Source organism: Poecilia mexicana, unplaced genomic scaffold (genome assembly GCF_051168715.1).
Source record: "Poecilia mexicana isolate PSO_F unplaced genomic scaffold, ASM5116871v1 scaffold_20, whole genome shotgun sequence".
Classification (NCBI taxonomy): Eukaryota; Metazoa; Chordata; class Actinopteri; order Cyprinodontiformes; family Poeciliidae; genus Poecilia; species Poecilia mexicana.
This window is the reverse complement of record NW_028263389.1, coordinates 7,905,388-7,928,708: the sequence shown is the minus strand read 5'-3', so window position 1 is coordinate 7,928,708 and position 23,321 is coordinate 7,905,388. Positions and strand designations below refer to the sequence as shown.

Genomic DNA, 23,321 nt, shown 5'->3' with positions numbered 1-23,321 from the left:
CGAGCCCAACGAGGCAACTGGTAATGTTAACCCAATATTTGGAAGCGTGACCAACACGGACTGAACATCTTCCTTCACTTCCTCCGCCGCCACTGCTGAAACTACAGGCAGACTACAATTCTAAAACAGCGTAGAAATTTACATCGTGGTTCAGAACGTCTGAAATTCTACTGGAAGAATCCAAGTGGACTGGAGAAAGCACAGAGTGAGTTACAAACAAAATTCGAATCAAACGGAATAACAATGACGGTTGTTTGGTTGGTGTGTCTTTGTGAATAAATGCCTTGGCAGCATGAACCCTGCCACTTGATAATTGAATGCTGGAGTAAATTGGGTACAGGAAATGAATGAAGAAAAACAATTTAATCTAGAGATGCCCAAGTCCTGTCCTCAGAAGTACAAACACCACTGAGCAGAAAAGAGCTGAAAAATCTCAGAGTGAAAACATAAACATATTCCTTCTAGCTCATTTCTGTTTCTGCTTTGTGCATAACATTTATTGTTACTGCCATATGCGTGTACCTAAAATTTCTATTCCATTACGACAGAGTTGGGTAGGGTGATGAAAAATGTCAGAAGTTTTCCCGGGGGTGAAAAATTGTGTTCATCTGTCATGTAAGTCAGAATTACCTTGAGCTTGTAATTAGGCTTTGAGCCCTCAGCAGAAACTCATGTTACTGTACAAGTATTTACCACAGAACAGTAAGTCACCTGGATTCAATAGGAACTGATATGCATAGAGCACTAAATAGTGTTGGCTAAAATTTAAAAACATACTGCTACTAAATATGTCGCATTTGCTTAATACACAGCAATTAAACTCACCATGTTTAACTCATGTCTTTTCTTCTTCTTACCTATTTACTTTTTGCCACAACATATGAGGTTGGACTGAGAGTTTCAGTAAAAACAAAACTGCATTATTAAAATGTGAGCATCCAGTAAGTTCAACAGCTTTCCAAATAAAGCCAAATGCTCTTTTTACTGCTGAACATTTCACAGGAAGCTCATTTCACAAAACTGACTATTTTAAAATGTTTTACAGAAAAAAAAACAAAAAAACAAGTAAAATCTGATTGGCTGAAACGGAGAACCAAGTAAGAGAAACACTGAAGTAACTAATGAGGTGTTAGAGCCAAAATCGTTGCGCAGTGCACTTTTAGTGTTCGGTGGTCTCTTTGCCACAAACACACGCCGACGACAGAACACCAACACACACAATTAACATAAAAGTGTGTTCCCTGTATGTTTCATTAAAACGGGCATTTCGTCAACAGAGTTCTTTACGATTTAGCGCATCTCACCCTATGAAAAAGTACTCTGAACTTTAAAAATTTACATTATTTATAAGAACATGTTATAAAGAATGAAGTGTTTCACACCGACAGCCAGCTCATACTTTTTAATATCTAATTAGCTGTGGTTTATGCACAGAAAATAAACAGTTTGGTGTAACTCCTGAGAGTATAGAGATATTTAAGTAGTCATTGTGAGCCTTTGACTTTTCATGCCTTTACAGTTTTGTTTATTTGGGCACAAAGAGGCATTGCATTTATTACACACCCTGGGGAGATTTCAAACTGTTATTCATCATATAATCTGAAGCCATTTTGTATAATTTACTCATAGTCTACTGCAAGGGCATGATTTCGCTTCAATAATTTTAGATCCACCAACACATGCTCAATCCCACTGTTATGGTTTGATAAATGGACATAATCTGTCATATTTTACATGCCATGGACTGACTCAGACGAAGATCAGATCCAAAGTCAAAGGATCAAAGCAGGGTATGAAATAAAATCTTCAAAAATAATACAAATTAAATCAAATTCTAAACAAATGTTTAGGATTTTTATTCCTTTTTTTATCTCAACAGTCCATTAAAGGGCATAAAAAGAAGGAGGCTGGGATGAAATAAAGCGTTGCTACGAAACTGTAGTAGGAATTTTAGAATGGGTGAATTGACCCAGAGCCATATTTAGAACAGAATATTTACTTATTTATGCAAGGAGGACTCATTCAGTAAATGCTCTGCAGAACAACTAACAAATAATTGTTTACGTATCAATTGCTCTGATACTCAGTTGATATTAACAAAATTTGCAACAATCCAATGATTTATTTGAACCCTAACAAACAATTTTGCAGTCAAATCCTGATGATTAATTTTACCTCATGCACACTCAGAGCACAGACAGCAAGGAACAACAGATTAATAATATAAAACCTTTGTGTTGGCCAGACATCACAGTTACTGGCCTTAATACAAGAAATCAAAATTGCTCATCCAATGATTAGAGATATTTTTGCAATTCGCATACGCAACATTAAAAACCTGGCTGTAGTTCTGGAGACCGGCACAGCCAATCAACAAGCCCGAGGCAGACTGCAGTCGAAACTGTGACAAAAAGGATAACTTTATTTTGACCAATTCCAATTTGTTATGGCTGTATTAACCCAATCTTTAGTGGCACATTTTGGCTTAGCAGACGTAGCAGTGATCAATTCTGCTGTAGTCTTATAAATTCAGAATTAATCATTTGATTTAAAACAACTTTCGCAACACTTCATTGTCTTTTTGGTTTTATAATAGACGTTTGCTGACATGAACTAAGACGTTACTGCTTCTCAAGAACCTGCACTTGATATACGTGCTGTAAATAAGAGTATGCAATAAGAACTATAATTTTTGCATTTGCAAAATCACGACATAAAAATTCACATGCGATATCTCTTTCTACACAGTTTGTTCTACTGTTAAAGCCCAATAATGAGATTTTCATGTAGTTGATTTTTGTTGAAAAGTGTATGTACATGATATTAATAAATGTACATGCATGTGGCTGGTGGATGCATATGAAATGACAGAGGGCTCCTCGAATCTTTAAACCACCATCGACTAAAAAGAAGGGACACAAATATATTCAAAGACACACAAGCTTCATTGACCGTAATTAGTATGATGAATCACGCTTGGGCACCAAATGACGTGTGCCACATGAAAGTGAGCCTTTCCTTCATCTTTGTTTTCAACGCAGAGATCTGTCACTTCTCATATTTAGGAGAAGTTCTGAACTTTCTCTGCCTCCTGGCCAGTAGATGCATGTTAGATGTGTGCACCTTTTCCGCTGTTCTAAGCCGATGCTCTCATGGGCTTGTTTTCTCTCTTTCATCTCCCTTCTCTATCAACCTCTCTTCTCTGTCCCCCTCATTAGGATGTTAGGTCTCATTAAAGAAGGAAAACAGAATTTAGAGGGGAAAGGAGTTTGGCTTAATGGCCTGATGTAAAAATCCTCCACATAAATTCTCTTTCCTTATTTGTGCACAATCACACCAGTGAGTGTGCTCCACGTGCAATCAAAAAAAAATTCCAACAACGCACAATGACTCGGCTACGACACACACAATCTTGCACTTGTGTAGGAGAGATGATATTCTGCTTAGGAAGCTGTTTAATTCGATTACAAAAGTTAGATTAGAGAATTATGCTACAGAGCAATGAAAGGAAGAGTGTGAAATGTGTGGGGCAAAAAGATCAATATTTACAAACACTCGAGAACTTCCGCAGGCATAAAATGGGATCTGAACACCCAGTCTTCAGTTTATATAGCACAATTTATAGTCGACTTCGTCCTATATAATATATGTGCAATTCTCTTGCAAATGCATTCTTATAATAAATAACAGACACTGAGACAATGAGATTTAAATATTTTTAAGCTGTTTAAAGGATCATATTTCATCTTGAATGTAAAGGAGTTGATTGTAGTTTGCAGGAGAAAGAGATGCATCAAACTCTCTTTCCATCATCGGCTCCATCAGACTAGCAGCTGCAGCAGTTAGCAAACACATGGAGGAGATGCAAGTCTGCTGAGCTTATTAAACAAACTACTTGTCAGTCCAACACTCCTAAAAACGGTTGAAGGCATTATGGAAAGTGCTTGTTGTGATGGCAACACAGGTGGCGGAGTGTCGGAAAGAGCAGGAGATTCTTAAAGAGACAGAGGCCAATTTCTTTGAAATTTCAAAGTCAAACTTCTTTTAAATTATGTTTGACATAAACAGCATTTTTTAACAACTGAGGGTAACATAGTTACTTGATTGTGCTCTAAAATGGCACTATGTGCTTGGAAATTACATAATATCACCACTTTAAAACATCTTTTGGGTAAGAAATTGTTAAAGAATGTGTATCCATCTCCTTTAAAGATACTATAGGGAGTGGTCTTAAATACAGAAATCTTGTCATTAGTAGTAGTTCAATCTTGTTAAAGGAGGGACCTGATAAATAGCCGGTGCACTCAAACAGCTAATTCAAACTGCCACTACCTGGGCCGCACACAGACCTAATGTTAAGCTATTAAGGAGAAAAAGAGCCACATCCATTCTTTTGGCAGTTATTCCCGTTGGTCAGAGTCATTAATACGAGCCGAGGCGACGTTCGTGTCGTAAAAATAGGATGCACAAAGACAATGCAAGAAGAACATTTGAAAAAAAAAAGTCAGAAAACACTAAAAGGTAAGAAACAATGATAAGACACTGTGGGTTACAACAAAAACATGCAGAAAGAGGGGGGGCGGGGGAATACAAATGGCAGCAACAATCATGAGCTCACTACTTGGATGGAGATTGTAAGAGTTGCATATATGTGGAAATAAAAACAAAAGGCTTTTGGAACACACGAGGCCTTGCAGAAGACGCATCAGTCATCCTGCAGTGAATCAGCATCATTTGAATGAATGTGTACATTGGAGGCACTGTGGCCGAGAAGGAATAATAGCTTAAAATAGGCCACATTAACCTGTGGTCCTCTTGGGCACTGCCCTACTTTTATTCGAGAATGAAATTCATGCACCGCAGCCTACACACATGCATACGACATGTATGTCACAAAACCACACAGACACTTACCCATGCAACAAAACATTGACATTAAAGAGACACAGTTAGCATTGCAAACTGTGTCCAATTGCCAAAACAAAAAGCAAAAAAGAAAACATGACTTCAATGTTTTTCTTATCTCACACTAACAAGTAGCAGAACCTTGGAAAGGCAATGACAATCTTGTTAATCTTGCCACTAAAGTGGTAGTTTGTAAGTATGGCCCATAGGAAAGACAAGGTGAGTAAAGAATGCATTGTATAGAAAAATATTTTAAGTTTTGCCTCATATCTTTTGTTTCCCCTCCAGAATTTTGTCACTGAAATGTTAAAATGCTTTTGTTATTCCAAGTAAGAGAGCTCCTTCGTTTTTATATGAGCATTATCTGTACATTGTTTTATCATCACTTTTTAAATCAGGCACTAAGGATCCAACTCAGTCTGCTGTATTGGAAAAAAAAACAAAAAAACTTGGTGGTAAAGAAAACAGGAGGTTGGTGAAAGGCAGAGGGAAGCAGTTTCCTTTGGAATATCTGGAACTCACAGCTAAATAAAACTTAAATCAGAAAGTAGATTTTCAAGCAGTTATACTGCGTATTGACAGAAAAATGATCTTAGATATTCTGTCTACTGTTTCTCTTTCAGAATCGTTTTTTTGTTATAATTATGTAACACTGTTTGCAAAAAATAAATAAATAAAATATGAGGGAGAAATATAGACCCACCGACTACAACGTGGTGATTTTTGATGCCGAACACCCACAGAAACATCTCCCATTCCTCTTCAGCAAGAGAATGACTTATAGCATTAATTACATTGATCCATGCCAGCTTAATGAACCAATAATGTGAGCTTGCCAGTGCCAAGAAAAGGCACTGTGACATAATTAATGACTTACCGCTCACTATGTCAGCACAACCCTTATCAGTTCATTATGTGCCATCAGTCAGTGCATTATGAATCCCTATTAGACAACCTCTGTTCATTGCACACAGAATGCGCGTGACTTTTAAACAAAACCAAATCTTAATTTAGTGGCATGGTGAATACAAAGTGACGTTCATCTTTGGTTTGTTGGTTTTCCACTGCGTCGATACGAGCAAAAAAAAAAAGTACAAGAGTTGCAGTAAATACGGTTTATGGCAACGTAGTCTTCCAGTGAATTGAATTCAAACAAATTTCAATACATTTTCTTATCATTAAAGGCCAAGCTACATAACATAAAACTACATCCTCCCTGCATATTCGTCTCTTCAATGTATTTAATTCACTGCTGTTTGGGTACCAATACCACCGCAAGTCAATTTTCTTCAGAAAGGGACTTGCAGTGTCCCTTTCTGCAAGGGACACTGCAGAAAGGGACACTGCAGTGTCCCTTTCTGCAGTGTCCCTTCCTCTATGCTTTAGCAGAATACATCTGCTAAAGCATAGAGGAACTGAAATCTAACATACATTTTAGAAAAAGCATTAAAGGGTTTAAAGATAACTCCTTTCTATTGAGACAAAGATTGGCAAACGGTACGTCTGCATATCTGTTGCTGTAATTGTGACCCAAATGATGATGATAGCTATTTTGTCAAGGCTGGTTAATGACACAGAGGAACATGTGAATGTGGCATGACAGACTTGGGTGTTTTTATACCATAATGGGATTAACATGGCGTACCTAAACCCACATTGAGATAAGCTCATTGAGGGTCTATTAAAAACACATTGCAGGCAACAATGAAATTGTAGAGGGAGCTGTAAAGATGGCAATGCGTATTTGATAGAAAATGTGTCCTACCGTTTTTCATTACAAAACAAAACAAAACAAAACAAAAAAAAAAACACAAAAAAAACAGAATTACTCTAAAAGAAAATGTTCTCTTAGGGTATTTTATATAACTCCATTTCTCTATTATGTCTTTTCTAAAGTTCACCATTGGGTGCAGTTTCTGGAAATGGGTGAGAATGACAGAAAAGAAAAGTAAAGTGATGCTACAATGGACTTCCTGGATGTAGAAAAAGTTTTTAAGTGGCAAATATCCGCCTTAAGAATGTGGAGGGGTTTTAGTATCCGTATAATCCTAGGAGCTCCAAGCAGAGTCTCTCATGGCAAATCTTCCTCAGGGTAGGGGCCAGACTAAGATTAAATGACAGTACACAGAACGAGGTGAACCTTCCTTAGACAAGGAAAACTGTGGCACCCTTACTGGAACCAGGTTTGCAGAAAAGGGACTGAGAGAGAGATGGCTGGATGCTTTAGATGTTTACTGCTTTTGTTTTTTTTTTAATAATAGAAATACCTTAACAAATTGAAGAGCACGATTAAAATGTCAACATGTGTCCTCTCTGTTTTGAGATATACAAATGGACGCTAGAGATACTTTAGGAACGAACTGAAGAAGCTGCTCTTGGAAAAGGACTACACTGCCTTTAAAGCTAAACTTTCTTGTCCTTGGGATGTTTCTGTTCAACAAATATTTTCTTAAGAACACATGCAATAGTCTTGTATTGTGGAAGGAAGGGATTCCGGGTATCCTTTTATTTACCACCAAATTCCTGACACAAACATCTGACAGCAAACAAACTGAATCTGGTTGTCACAAATATTTAATCTGAGACCATATTTCTGAAAAGACGTTTGCAGAATCAAGGTGACAATATTTAGAAACTATTCATTTCAAGTATGCGTAGTATTGGAGAAGCGAATACGTTTGTAGGTTTTACTCAGGAAACATTGTTTCGACTTCCAGCCTGTCCAATGTCCTCAAAAATTAAAGAAAAGAAACATACCTGCTAGTAACACTGAACTGAGTACAATCCACCTTTGGCTGCATCTCAGCCAAAATTCAGCTACAAAATTTTTAGAAACAAATTCAGATAAAAATCCATATATAAAGTGTCTGGGGCTGATATCTTTTCTTTTTTTTTTTTTTTTATAAAAAATGATTGCTTCAAGATCGGAAAAATCAAACTTGTGGTGTATTTAGTCCTGAGGATCTGATATAGAGCTGACCAGTCGTGCAAACCTATAAATCATGAGCACCTGTGTTGGTTGACCTCTTGCCTTGCAGTAGCTCTCCTTTGTGGCTAACATTGCAGGCTGCTTGTGGTATTGCTGTTGGTATGGAATCAGCTTTCAGTATTTATCTGTTCTGAGATGTAACTGAAGTCCAACAAAATCCCTTGTTGGATTCAACCACACACACACGCTCACACACACATGCACCCACACGCACGCGCGCACACACACACACACACGCTCACACACACATGCACCCACACGCACGCGCGCACACGCACACACACACGCACACACACACACGCACACACACACACACACCCCCACACACACACACACACACACACACACACACACGTATGCACGCACGCACGCTCACACGCGCACACACACGCACACACACACAAAGCAAAGCAACAGAAACAAACAAAAAATTAAAGTAGCTAAAACTATAACAACCTCGTACGTGAAAAAACAAACAAAAAACTGTTAAAAACAAAGCTGCATTCATTTAAAAAATATATACAAATTAAATAAATTAATAAATAATGTAAACTATGTTTACCAAAGTTAATTTCAGTCACTTTCTTTTTTTTTTTTTCTAGCCAGTTTCAAATTCAGCCAACAAAAATATACAATTTAATGTATTTCTGCCTGATATAGGTTATTCAGTTGCTATTCTTCAAAGTGTTTGTTTAGGATAAAAATATAATCAGAACAAAAACATTCAAACATTAAACACATGGTAAATATAAAACACACTCTGAGATAATATAACTAACTGTTTTTACAAATGAAGTAGTCAAATGAAGTAGTCTTTTACCAGTGTTGTTGCGGTAGGGGCCTGTATCTGGTCCCTGGCTCTGACTAAGGCTCCTCATAGGGCCCTTGTTGTGATAGACACGTTCCTCATAGATAGGATCTATGTGGTGCTCGGGGGACCCTAAGGGCCGGAGAGCTTCTTGACTGTGTTGACTACTGTAGGAGCCACGAGAGCCTGTATGAAAGAGGGGGAAAATGTTACGATTTAAATTGACGAAATGAAAGGGATGACACAAAGTGAAATACATTTGGTTAAAGGAGTCTGTCGAGTCTGATTTAGCTAACCGCTCATCATGGCTGTCTTTTATCGGTTCTGTTCCGTAGATCTTGTTACAGAAAGCTGTCACTGTGTGTGGGTGTTTCCCAACAAAAGGAAAGGAAAGGTTGATTGAACTACAGGTGTGAAGTTGTGGATTGTTATGCACCAAATGTTTTAGCGAGCTCAGCACAGATGGTCTCGCCATTTGTCTTTTGTGAAGAGAAGGGGTCTGTGTTTGATGTTGAAGAAAACGACTTTGATTGCGATAAGTTCTGGGTAGGAAAGTAGCAGGAAGATTAGTCCCGAGCATGAAGGACCAACCTCCTGCTGTTTTATGACACTGTAAGATGTCTGTGTGAGGTCAGTTGATCAATCTTACGACATGAAAGTAAAGAAAGTTGAGGAGCACATTGTAAAATTTTTCATGACATACACAGTAAGGGAGACAGGGCAAGGAAGAATAAAGGAGCGAAGTCTAAGATGATGTAAAGAGGCAAGCAAGACAGAGTTGGTCTGAAAAGAAAATATCTAATGAATCACAAATTAATATAGCAGCAAAGGGATTGAGGAGGTGAGAAAAAGAGGACAGCAGTTGGAAATATTGGATAACATTACTGGGAATGACAAAAAAAGAAAAGAAAAAAAAAACAAAACAACTTTGACCCCTGACAGTCAAACATTTCTAAAATGAAGCTGCACATTTGTAACCTGTAATTTAGTTTTGCTGGTATGAAAAGCTGAGATTGTGTGTTTGAGAATAACTGGCACAATTTACATGAAAACAAGTGAGTTAGAACTCCCTTAAACCACACACACACACACGCGTGCGTGCGCGCGCAAGCAGAACCATGTATACCAGACAAAACGGATAGGAGAAGAGGCACAGAGAGATTGAGAGAGAGAGACAGAAAGAGAGAGAATGATGTGTCTGTTTTTCATTGTTTTAATCTGCATAGTACACATTGCTTTTTGTCAGCTGGAAAGTAATGAGATGCAATGTCCCCTCGCCTCCTGTGTTTGGCAGGGATCCCACAGACAGAGGGCAAGGGAAAAAGAATAACTGACAACAGGCATTTGTTCATAACACAGCAGAACAAATGCAAAAGAGTAGCCTTCCTCTGAAAGCAAAACAACAACAAAAAAATACAATTAGAAAACGGTTGAAAAGGGGCACACTCAGGAAACCCAAAGACAAGTCAGAGGGGCTAAGCTGACATGGCAGGAGATAAAATGAGATCACACAACCACACGCGTACAAAAGCTCTGACTGACAGAGAAAGAAACGGTCCAGTGGAACTAATGTCTTATCATATCACATTAGTTCTCAGAGGAGTGCAAGTTGTGTGCCGGGCATTTTCCAAAGAAGGAAAGGCCAGTGCTTCAAGATCCAGGCCTCCAAAGTAAATAAAGTCACTCGGGCTGACAAGTCTTGTCTTAGAAATCGAAACATGTGAAGCGTTTTGTCATGCAAGAAGAATCAAGCAGATACAGTAGTTTGTAGGTACTTCCAAAGCAGAGGTTACGACTGAATGCAATATACACTCAGACAGAGCATAGTGATTACCCCAAATCTAATTTCTTGAATGATTTTTTGTAATAAAGTGAAACAAGAAGCCTTATACCAGAGCATGCCTGCACTGTCAGGCTTGGACAACATCAAATGCTCTAATGGAGCCTTATGATATATATCTTGCGTGCTAGTATCAAGATTACTGTTTCACTGAGACGCACAGTTTAACTGAGCAGCCTATTAACCTCAACAGGAGACAAAGCATGACTGGCCGTAGTTTACTGAGAGAACAAATTGAATATCAAGAGTCAAAAATGGAGTAAAAATATGAAACATGCATTAGAAGGATATTCTAATAACTTCAAACTAAAAAAAAAGAGTGGGTAAAAAAGAAGCTGGACTAAATTTGAATATTTATGAAGGATCAAGAATTGAAGTTGTAGACACACCCATTAATACTATGACTCATCCCAGCTCTTTTCCTTCCTCCCATGCCTTTCATCTTAGAGTTGGTTTTATTTTGCTATTCATTTATTTTGTGTCTCACAAGAGCCCACTTGCTTAAGTAATGACCTCTTTCTTTCAAGGGAGAGGGGATTTCAAAAAAGGAAGAAAAGAAAAGATTAATATTCTCTTCTAAAATATTTCACTTGCTGAAATATTAGAAACCGATGTGTAAAAACCGAATGTTGTCCTATGATGCCTTACAATTATGTGTGTATGCTAAAAAGAACTAAACTTACAGTCCATCATTATCACTTCATCTGGGAAATATATTACCACCTCTCATTTAACAATTGCAACTGTTCATATTGGTGTTATTAATTCTACTTATCTACTAATACATTCAATTAATTTTTGCTTTGCATACATTGCACCAAAAACAAATTTTTCAGTTTAATTTTTATTCTTCATAATTAACGCACTATGTACAGATTTCAAGGTATTAAAGGTAAAGATTTTTTTTTCATATTGCCTTTAAGTCTTCAAGTAAGTGAAAACCAAAAGTGTCCCTGAAATTACCTGCAAGCAGACGTTTCATTGATTTATTTCCAAGTTTAAATGACTAATCAATAGCAAAATAATCACTACTTCAGAATGCTAATTTCATCCAAGAAGACTAAAACATTAGTAAAGTGAATCAATCAATGTGAACCACCGAGGGAAGGACAACGATCAAAAGCTATCAGACAAGGATTCAACAGAAAAGAGAAGAATGATTTTTAAAAAAACATGAAGGCTTTTAAGTGGTGTCTAAAATTCAAAACAAAGTCTCAAACATCGAAAAACAGAAAATTGAGCAATAAACCCCCTGCGTTTTGGCTAAGCTAAGTCATTGCAACAGGTGAGAATAAAAAACAAAACAAAACAAAAAAAACAAAAAAACAGAGCACATTGGGTTCATCTACAAACATATCATTTTAAACTGGGTAAATAAGTAAATTCTCACCTGCCAGACTGCCAGGCCTCTGTAGTGTAGCAGTAGCGTAGAGCTCGTGTGAGATCTTGTATTGGTCAGAAGCGTGGTGAGCTGCCAGACGCTTAGGAGACAAAGTGGCATAGCTCCCTATGCCAGAACTCATCTGCAAACACAAGCCATTTTTATTGGCTACACTTTGTTATGATTTGCTGCACTCAAAAACATAATGGTATGATTGTTCATGCCCAGGTTGTGCTGAAGCAATTGCTATGTGCTGGCAGCCAAAACTGTAACGGCTAAGTGATATAAGTAGCATTTCTCTCTTTTCATTTCTTTCAGTCAAGTTTTCTTAAGGTTGATGTCAATATCTTGAGGAGAGACCGTTATGGATGGGAAAAATACAACCAATGTAATTCAACCAAATACGCCAATAACAACGTTGCTTTATATGCAACAGCCTCCTACAAAAAAATGAACAAATAATAGCACACTACAACTCAATGCATATTCAGTCTACTGCAGTAACTCGGTTTAACAAAAAAAAAAAAAACATAGTTTGAATAAAATACACAACTGCTTAATTTTAAAGTAAAATTTGTATGCACAGATTTATTCCATGTTTTTTTCATGAATGGACCTAATGTATGAAACTAAGCAAAAACATATGAAAACTACTTTTCATCTATCCACATGAGACTCAATCACCAAGAATATATTTAGAATAAAATACACTGATTGGACATAATATTACAACTACTGACAATGTGAAATAAATGAAACTAATTATTGTTTTACCATTGCACCTTTACCTGTACAATAGTAAAAATAAGTTTTACCATTGTACCACTAATTCTCAGTAACACCTAATGTTACTGAGCATCAGCAACATTAGGCGCCAAATTACCATTAACATTTTAAGGCTGGAAAAATGGGCAACCGTAATAATTTTGGTGACTTTCACAGGGACCAATTTGTAATAGCTGGATACAACTTCTCCAAAACTGCAGCTATTGTGGGTTTATTCCTTTCCTCCCCAGTTCAGGGGAGGAAAGGAATAAACCCAAAGCCACCAGGGTTACCTTGGGTTGCCAAGGTTCATTGATGCATATGGAAAAAAACCAGAGTGTATGGTATGATCCAATGGGCAAGCTACTATAGCTGAATTTGCTGAAGTACTTGATATTGGTTGTTGTAAAAAGGCGTTCTACTTCTCAGTACTCCAGATTTAGTTGTCAATAGGGCTTTGTGACCAGTCAAGATGCCCATTCTTGTCATAACATTATGTCCGATTGGTCTATCTTCACAGAACTTCCCTAAAAACATACACTGGGATAACTGCTAAGAGACCGACACAAAGAAAACCTAGTCGGTTTCATCAGTTTCTGTGACATAGTGTCAAATTACAACATAAACACATTTGCAACAAGAATTTTCTCATATGACACAGTACAAAGTCTCCCATATTGACTTTGTCTGCAAATAATGACAATGCAGAATAAGACATAGTACATAAATATTTAACTTCAGATCCCTCAAACATATCTCAACAGACTCAAGGAGCACACAGCCTATAGAAAAACCCTTCATTCTCACCACAAACTTTAATAGATACACTTTTTATTATTTCTGGCACATGCTTTGAAAAAGTGACTCCCATATGGATGCACTAAAAGATAACGCACCCTTCAAGAAGATACAGTTTGTTACCTGGTGAAGGGGAGACGATGATGAACTGTTCCCTCCTCCTGTTGCTGTAGAATTTGACGGAGATGCCACCCTCAGTGGTGACCCACCTCCTGCTGTTGTCACAGCAACCGTGGTACTGGAATAAAAAATAAAAAAACAAAAGAAAAAAAACAACAACAAAGTAACAAAACAAAACTGGATTAAGATGGATAAGCATGAGCGTGTGCTTATCTTAAGTTTACGTGCTTCAGTATCATTAACAACACAAAGAATCCAAGGTCAGACACCCAATGAGTGTGATGGTTTACCTGTATGACTTGGCCAGTCGGTTAGCAGGAGACTGTTTGCTGGGAGAGGAGGAGGGGGAAGAGGAAGGCAGGCGCTGGGTGGTGGAATAACCTGGCGTGTCGGAGGCTGATCCCAAACGCTGGTGTTTACTGGGAGAACCTGACCCTGAGCCTCCTCCCCCAGAAAGGGGGGAACTGACCCGCTGAGCAGGTAAAGTAGAGCTGGAGTAGTAAATTCCTTAGGGGAAGAGAGAAAATGGGTGAGATTGTTATAAGGCTGATGCCTGACGTTAAAACAGAGGGCCACCAAATGGTGTATAAAAGTCAGCAAAAAGATCAAAAGCAGTTAACGAGACAAGACGAATAACTCGGCAGCTAAAACCGCAAAATGGAAGAGAAAGTATTTATCGCAAATATTAAAAAGTCTCATCCCTGAGCATCAGTAGTACAAAGGAAATGAATGCTATGCATGTATCATGAGGAAAGTACATTTCAAAGAAGGGAAACTAATAAGGGAAAAAAATTAAGAAAAAAAGAAGCATATGCCTACCTGATCCTGCTCCAGTTTGTGATTGTTGCTGCTGGGCTGCACGACTAGATGTCACCTGAAGAGATAAAAGGAAACACAAAGCAAGTTAGAAGAGAACAGCCGTAACAGGGAGGCAGAAGGGGGAGGGGAGCTGAAACTGAAGAAGGATCAAACAAGAGTTCAAACAGCATTTGCATGTAGCTTATAGTCATCATTAAAAACTTTACGTACAGCAAGAGCATTTAATCCTCTGAGGGATGAAACTAAATAACCTAAAGTAGCTAATAATGTCACTATATTATTAAAAGTCAATGAAGAGTCCATCGAGTTTAGATAAATGATGTAATTTCTCTTAAAACCTGGTTGCACCACATACTCGGTGTAGAAGAAATGATTACAGAAGTCATATTCTCTTCATTTTTTCCTCTTGTCTCGCAACATTTGATAAAACAAAATTTAATTTTTTTGTATACAAAATTCTTATTTTATGGCAATGTCGTACATGAAAATGAGTATCAGTTACTAATACCATTTTCATAAGACATTTTGGAAACTTTCTCACAGCTTCGACCCCTATGAACTACACACATGCAGAAGTTGTATTCCCCCTGGAAGCAGTAAAAAGTTTTTACCGAGGATCAAAAACGATCTTTCAAAATATCTACTCAATCCGCTCCGAGGGCAATACAACAAAACCCAAATCACCTCACGGACTCTCAAGAGTTTCAACTTAACAATTTAGCTGAATAGATATTTAAACTGTTATTGCTGGCATGACACAACATCCATGTAAGCAAATAGTCAAGAATTTACATTAGAACATTTATTACTGTTGTCGGAGCAACAGAATAAAAATTCAGAAATTAGTTCTCTAAAATCAAAGATTAAAAATCAAAATCAATTATTGGTATTATTTTACAAATGAAGGAATTGTGTCTGTTATTCTTCAAATGTAGTGAAAATTTCCTTCATGACATACTATTAAATAACACTGCATGACCTGTGAGAATCTGCTCCATTATCTTTCAATTGTACTTTTATTTTACAACAGATACACAAATAAAAGTACACTTTTAAAACCTTTTGATAAGCGCCTGGTAGCATAAAGCCGCTAATGATGTCTGCGTGCGCACACACACAAAAGCTTTGTGTCTGAAGGTTACATTTGTAAATTGTTTCCAGGTGTTAATATCTGCAGCTACTCTGCTGTGTAGCCACACCTAGGAGGAAAGAAAACCTGCCTGCTCAGCAAATCTTCCTGAGACAAATATAGCAGGATGAACAGACTCAGGGCTTCCATTATTTTTCCAGAGGCTCTTTCTGGTTATGTTTTCTGCCTTACAATAAGTTCCAATGCATTTCTTGTAGAAAGCAAACATGTGGTTCCAGCACAGATTTTTTTGTTGTTCATTTGTTTTTTCAAGACGCAATTATAACTAATTTTTCTATAGCTATCTTAATTTTTGGCAAACAGCTCATAAAAGAAAAAGATGGGCAGAGATGAGAGAATATACTGAAACAAAAAACGGAAATTGACTATGTCAATGCTAAGTGACCAGCATTTGTACAGCACTTTACGAAGTCTGAGAACTCCAGAGCACCTTACACACACACACACACACGCACACACACACACACACACACACACGCACACACACACACGCACACACACACACGCACACACCAGTCGCTGACACATTAACACTGATGGTCGTGAGCTTCGCTGTAGCCAGAGCTGGCCTGGGGCAGAATGACAGAAGCGAGGCTGCCAATCAAACGGCATCACCCTCTGACCACCAGCAAGCAAGGCGGGTGAAGTGTTATTCCCAAGGACACAACAGCTGAGACGAACAGAGCAGGGGTTTGCACTGGACAAACCCCCTGACCCCTGAGTCACTGTTGCCCCAGATGTTTGGGAAGAGAGGAAGGGAAAATGGAAAAGGCGCTGGCTCATAAGTGTATGATCCCCACGGGTTCGTATTTACTTAAATGTTTTTCCACATTCATGTTTTGAACATGTTCACAATACAGTGTGTTTATTTTGTTTTCTTTTTACTTGAAACACAGATTTTTTTTTTTTTTTACAATTACAATCCACAAGTCGTCGTGATAATGAAGCTCAAAAAATGTATCATTCTAAACATGATTCAGTTCCAGAAGCTCTGAGATTCAGAGTAATGTAAGCAAGTAAAATGTAAGGTAATGATTCTTAAATACAACATAGTTAAGGGAGACATTGTTATTCATAGATAAGAGCAGAAGCTCAATGACAAAATGTAGTAAACCTTATTATTATTCAGGCTAGTATGTCTTTTCTGTTTACTGTTATAAGTCGCATTCATTGTTGTGAACATATTTACATTTTCCTCAAAGATAATCTTTTATAATCCGATGAAAACATTTTAATCAGGTTGAAACATAAAAGTTTAGTATGTCTTAACATCTTCTCTTCTTTTCAGGTAAAAATGAGTGTCAAAACAAGGCTGCCCTATGATCGTCACTATGTTTGCAACTATGATCGGTTAAAGAAATGTAAGGCATCTTTCAGGGAACACAAAATGATCCACAACTGTTCTGCAGCTTTGGAGGTTGATCAAGCCTTGAAAGTTGATGTGGTACTAATTCAAGTGTCTGCATAAAAGTATAGAGTTGGAATAGATGCTTCCTGAGCATCTATTGAACAGTGTGTGCAGCAGAAAGTAGTGTGCAGCTACAAAAGGGCAATTAAGAGACAGAACATCAGAGCCTACAGGTCTTTCCTACAGAGAAATTGCTTTCCTACAGAGAAATTGCAAGGAAAGTCAAGGTGTCGGTGAGTACAGTTTCCTTCATCATCAAGACGAACTGAGAAACTGGAAGAGGAAGAGGTCTGACAGACCCAAAGCCACAAATGAATCAAGAGGACTCATTTTTGAGAGTTAACAGCTTTCATGATAGATGGCTCTCATGACAACAGCTTCAAGAACAGCTCAGTAGTGGTCAGAATAAGTCCCAGTTTCTACAGTGAAGAGAAGGTTATGGGCTTCAGGTTTGAGGAGTTCCATAAGTCTTCAGAACTGTTTAATGGGTCATAAAGCCAAGTTGAAGATGTGGAGCTAGTGACATAAAGCTCAGGAAACTGCTTAAATACTCTATCGACAATTTATAAATTACTTTGAAAAAGCAGAGTTCAAAACAGTTTCAAGCTACAGGTTTGCTCATAAGTCAGAAAACCCAATAAGGGATAGAGTCCGGAGTGATGGATGAATGGATCAATGTTTAAACAAATACGTAAACGAATAGTAAGTAAAAGTTGAACTAACAGGGACAAAAAAAATCCCAAAAACTTTGTGATTTCACTTTATCTCCTCCTCACATCAGTAAAAGACTGGGACGTTTTAGGTGCCATGCAGCCATGCATTATTAAAGCAAGACCACTTTGGGTTAAAAATATCCTACAAGAGGGAAGAAACATGATAGACCCTTTGTCTTACTCTTTCCTTATTCTTTAAACAGTCACTCAAACAAATCTACCCTTGTACACACACGGCTGAATAATTACATGTAATAGTAACACCCCCTGTTGTGCACACAAAGCTGCGTTACACTTAGCAATTCTTGTACAGTACATGTATGCAAGCTGAACCTCCCTATCTCCCAGTTCTGACGTACATAAAGCTATTCATGAGCAACAAAACTGCTGACAGCAGTATCCCCATTACACTGACAAGCCCAAACATCAGAGGAAAGAGCTCACAAACACACACGCTCACATGGACAGAGATGGTGAGGAGAAAGGACAGGGGAAGGAGGATGAGAGGTGGGAAAGGAGGACAGGAACACTGCAGAAAGGGGCGGAAAAAATCTTTAACACTCATTCCTCTCGCTATTGCTTTTTCCTTCCATCTTTTTCCTTATGTGTTACGTATTCAAATAGGGGAGAAGTCTGAGCTTCATTTGAAGCAAAGGGCGTCCCCTTCTGCGTTTGTAAGACGGCGAGAATGTAACAAAAGTCAGACGAGTAAAACGAATTCCCAAAAGTTTAATAGGTGCCTCTTAGTTTGATCACTGGTTTAAAATCGGCAAATATTAAGTATTTTTGATTACTTTTGTTTCCCAATCATCTTTGGCAAATTAAACATTTGTTCCTGACAGAGGAAATTTTCTTCTCTTTTTTTTTTTTAACAAAGCACTGCAGCTGCTCGCTGATTAAGCAGATGCGTGGGTGTCTGCAAGTTTACGTGTGAACGTACTGTAACTGTGTTTCCAGTCACGGTATTGCCATTGATATGGTAGTGACTTGAAAATGAGAAATAATTGGCTGCTGTAGGCTCTAAAGTAAATTGGTGGGTTTCTCTCTTGCAGCACACTGCTGTGATTTGTATGTGACCGTTTCTCGCTTTCGCTCTCAAGTTCTAAACAAGACACGTGCTGAGATTTCTCAGCATGCATTCATGTATTTTCTGTCTAATAACCGGTCTCCCATTAAACCGCTTCAATGAATTTGTCATCAAAATTGTGTCAAAATCCTGTTCATGTATGAAGGAGGAGAACTGGTGTTGCTGGACTTCAGCAAGGCTAATGAAATCGGGTCCTTTACAAACATATGATGAAACACTCATCAAATAGACTCAATAACTATGATGTCAAACCGATCAACATGCTGTGAGACTCGGCACTAGTGAAACAGAAATGGATCAGCGAGGAACAGAGAAAAAAAAAAAACCTCCTTCTGAACTATACGACATGAAGTCTCTTACAAGTTTAAATTTGTAAATTGTGCAGCTGCAAGGTCAGGCGGCAGACACTTCAGAAGATGTAGCTTCACAGGCTTCTGAAGACGGCTACAAACATGTTTCGCCCTATCAAGCAGTTGCACAAACCAAAAGTTCTCAGAAACACTTAAAAGTTCAAACACAATCCGCTCCGAGGTTTTTCGCCACTTGCATCCGCATCACCGTCATTTCACAGCAGTGTTTCCTACCTGGTTGTAGCTGTGCACGGCTCCTCCAACCTGCCCGCTGCGCTGAGGAGTTGCTGCAGAAATGCTGTCGCTAAGGGCGAGGGTCTGGTTGCTATGGTAGCTGGCAGAGTACTGGAGCGAAGCCTCCGGGGTGGAGTTGAGCTGCAAGGAACTCTGGGAAAGAAGAGCCGGTCCTACCGATTGAGGCCGTTGTGGTGCACGGTTGGGTAGGCGGAGAGGGGGTTCGGAGTTGAGTTTGTGTGCGAGGAAGAGAGTGAGAGATTAAGAGTGAGAAAGAGAGGGGGCGTGAAAGAGGAGAGATTGAGAGGCAAAAAGTGAAATGGGGGGGAGAGAGAGAGAGAGAGAGCAGCAATTTAGAGCAGATAGTGCAGCAGTGCAGCACTCTGTGAGTTGGAGATGGCATACATAATTTATTAGCCGAGGAAGGGAGAAACAGAGGAGAACACAGAGAATGGGAAAAGAAGGAGGAGCAGAGAAATGTAGTGGAAGGGAAAAGGAGGGCTGAGTCGAAAAGTAATGATGGAGGGAATGTCTAACAGCTTAGACAGAGCTTCTTGTTTACCTTCCCACTGATACCGTTTGAAAACTTCACTCAGCCAAAGTGTGAAACAGGTAAGTAAAGGTTTTTGGCAACTTTTTTTTTTTTTCCCCCCCTTTACTGTTGGTGATGAGATTTGCAGATAATAAAACATGTTTTGCTAAATGAATGCAGTATGACAACTTAAACATCAATAAAGCGTTAATGCAGAAAATGATTTAGAAATATCCCCCCCTGGTCAATCTTGACTACGACTTTTATAAGAGTTCATAATCATCTTTAGCCTCATAAAAGTGAGCTTCCTCCTCTTGCCACAGTCACAGCTACAGTAGAAAATCTACCGTCTATTTTTTGTACGCTATAGTATATATTTACTTATAACAAGTAAAATAGAAAAATCTAAAGGATTTTTTTCAAAATAGGAAATATTATAAGCTGGGGTTAAGAAAGCCTGGCAGCAATGAAAGGTGAGTAAATATAACATTCGATTCGAATGTCGTATTTAGTTGTAAATAGATCCTGTATTGACGGCAGTTTCAACAATTCTACATGTTTTGCATGTAAAGATGCCAAATTGGGGTTTTAAGAAAATGTCATAAATAAGGCGACATAAAACCAGGGTTTAGTTCTTCAAACTCTGAGTATCTGTTATCACAACATAAATAGAGAAATAAGTTGTTTTTTTGTTTTTTTTTACCATTTCTCATTTCTTTCCCCTATCTATTTGCTTGCTCAGTATTGCTCTTTTCCTCTCTCCCCAGGATGCTTTTCCCTGTGAGCCAGGATCAACTCCTCTGCCTCTCGCCTTCATAAGACTTGTCTTCTTTCATCATGATTCATCCCTGGCTTTTTATGAATTATTAATACAGCACTTTTGTGTTACGCAGTCAGAGTAGGAACTCCTAAACTCGTCGTCACTGAGCTTTGGTGCTTGTTATGTTCTACGTTATGAGACAGAAATGGTGTGTATACTTTCTCTTATCCATCAAACCTGCAATGTGAAGTCTGTTTGGCATTACGATTGGCAGATGCCAAACGTATATGTTGCCTTCAAATAGAGTGTCTTTTAACATACCAATGAAGGAAATTCAACATCTTTGGCTGAATTTAGACTCAAATTAATTCAGATTAGTTTAATAAGATGGAGGGAAATAACTATGATAAGTTGCCATGTAGCCTAGGAAAATGTGTGCCTTTGTGACTTTTATATAACAACCTCTCAACAGAGTTTCAGACAAAAATGTGCGACGTGCATGAAGAATTGATTTAGGATTTCATAACAGAATCCTGAAAGGTGCAACGTGTCTGCTTTGCACCTTGCAATAACTTTGAAGCTTTATCCCTTTCTTTGTCCTGATTGTGTCTCACGCTCACAAATAAACATGGCGTCATGGTGGGTTCTGTTTTGTTTTTTCTGTTTTTGCTGTCGTTTTTTTGTAGTCGTTTGTTTTTTTTTCTGGCACTCACAGTGCCACCATTTGGCCCGGCATACCTACTACATCCTTTTTAGTGTGGTGCTGCATCCTGTCGTGTGGATGCACATTTTATCATTTACAAAAATATATTGTGCTTGCCTCCATGTGTAAATATGGCCTAAATATGATGCTTCTCTAAATGTGCTTCTTTCTCGCTCTCAAGAAAAAAGCTTAAGTCCTAAAAACATTTTTCCGGCAGACTTATTAGCAGTATTATCCACACGACACTAACGAAAAAAGCAGCAATGCTATTTTTATACAGCATTTGCTTTGATCATCTGCAACTGCTGTGTGAACTAGTGTTGCTCTGCACCCTGTTGCTGGCAAATCATCAAAGAAAACACAATACAAGCAAGGTAGGCTGTGAATGTGCCAACCTAAGGCAAGGTTGAAAAAAATATATATTTCAGAGGACTGACCAACACAATGTGCATTGCAGCAATCTGCAAGGCAGGTAATGAAATCTTGAATGGCAGTTTCAAGATCTTGCATAGATAGAACAGTCTTGACACCTGATATGTACTGGAAATTGGAAATCTGCTTGTTAAACACAGAACTAATTTGCTTATAACATGTTTGTGTCAGCGTAGTTCAACAAGTATCTCGATAAAACAATGGCTTGCTTTATGTACTTTGAACACTTATAATAAAAAAGGAAAAAAATGGGGCTAATATAAACATGCAAATCCAGTAAATACACCAGAGTATAAAAAGGCTGGTGTAGAGGTAGAAATTGGTTTGACAGGAAGGTTTTATTATGCGTCTGTGCAGAATTAATGATGTGCTGCATCACCCTGGACCAACCCCTCTCTAGCAAGCTAAACGCAAATGATTCTTTGTGTGCAGCCTTTGAGTGAAAACATTAACATGTCAGGGTTTCATTTATCTACTGCTGGAAAATTTGTAGATCTTTTACACTGGAAATAAAATGCACACAATCCCACAGGAAAAGCTTGACTAAGTATATCTTAAGTCACCCATTTTGATTTGACACTAAAGTCAGGGGTCTGGAACATCGACAACAAAAGTGAATACAGTGAGTGTCAAAGACTGACACTTCCTGCAGACAAGATAATAATCTAATTATCAGATATGTCTCCCCACTGTTAAGGATGTATTTGAACAATCATTTTCTTATTAAAGTGAAATGGAAACAAATAACGTAAATCTAGCAAAATCAAGTGTCCGAGAGTTATCAGATCTGCCTTTTTAAAGTCATACAAACTAGTGTTTCCTAACCTCTACCATGAGAAATAAAGAGATATTTACTGCTTAGCATGCATGTTCTTCTAGAAGCATGAAAAGCACAGATTTTATGTTTTTTTATATGCAGGTCTTCATACTGTGGTGCTTTTAAAATGGAGTTTGTTGCAGCAAAATCAGCCATCCAAAAGGTCAGCAGACAATAAGCGAAATGGGAATGCCTTGTTCCGAAAGCAATGACCTGAAAAGAAAATGCCCGGAAAATTTAACAGGACCTTACAAAGCACAGGAGATGCCCTTCAATAAGATTTTGATTTTATTGTAATTTCATGTATTTCTTTGATATCATTTTAAGTCAAAGTCTAACATTATGAAAAGTTATCGCGTGATTACTCCTGGAACAACATGTATCTAATCTTAGACTTTACACTGTACAAGACCTTATACAGCACAATGGCTGCATTTCAGTCATTATTAGATGTTATTTCAATTACTTGTTGATTTTTAAGAAAAAGTCCAAATTCTGGAAAAAGTGGCGTAATAATTTCTCCTGGAACTGCATGTTCTGTTCTTCTCTAATTGTTCTGTTGTTGACAGGGTTAACTGCCTGACTCAGCATTACAACAGTAATGACACAGCTTGAGTAAAAACCATGTAAAACTGAAGTGTATTTAAAATATGCAGCACGGATGAACACATGTTGCTTTTGGTCTTAACCAGTTAAATCACACAAGCCAA

At 38.1% G+C, this 23,321-nt stretch overlaps 1 protein-coding gene across 1 annotated transcript in view; it reads right to left on the bottom strand.

The window, feature by feature from the left end:
* Positions 1-23,321, bottom strand: part of LOC106904022 (catenin delta-2-like) — a 192,818-nt gene that overhangs the window by 112,241 nt on the left and 57,256 nt on the right. Inside the window, exons 6-11 of the mRNA XM_088001444.1 lie at positions 19,368-19,540; positions 14,426-14,480; positions 13,897-14,113; positions 13,610-13,724; positions 11,933-12,065; positions 8,715-8,888 (exon numbers count right to left, since the gene is read on the bottom strand). Coding sequence (XP_087857570.1) covers positions 8,715-8,888; positions 11,933-12,065; positions 13,610-13,724; positions 13,897-14,113; positions 14,426-14,480; positions 19,368-19,540 — 867 coding nt within the window. The remainder of the gene's footprint in view (positions 1-8,714; positions 8,889-11,932; positions 12,066-13,609; positions 13,725-13,896; positions 14,114-14,425; positions 14,481-19,367; positions 19,541-23,321) is intronic.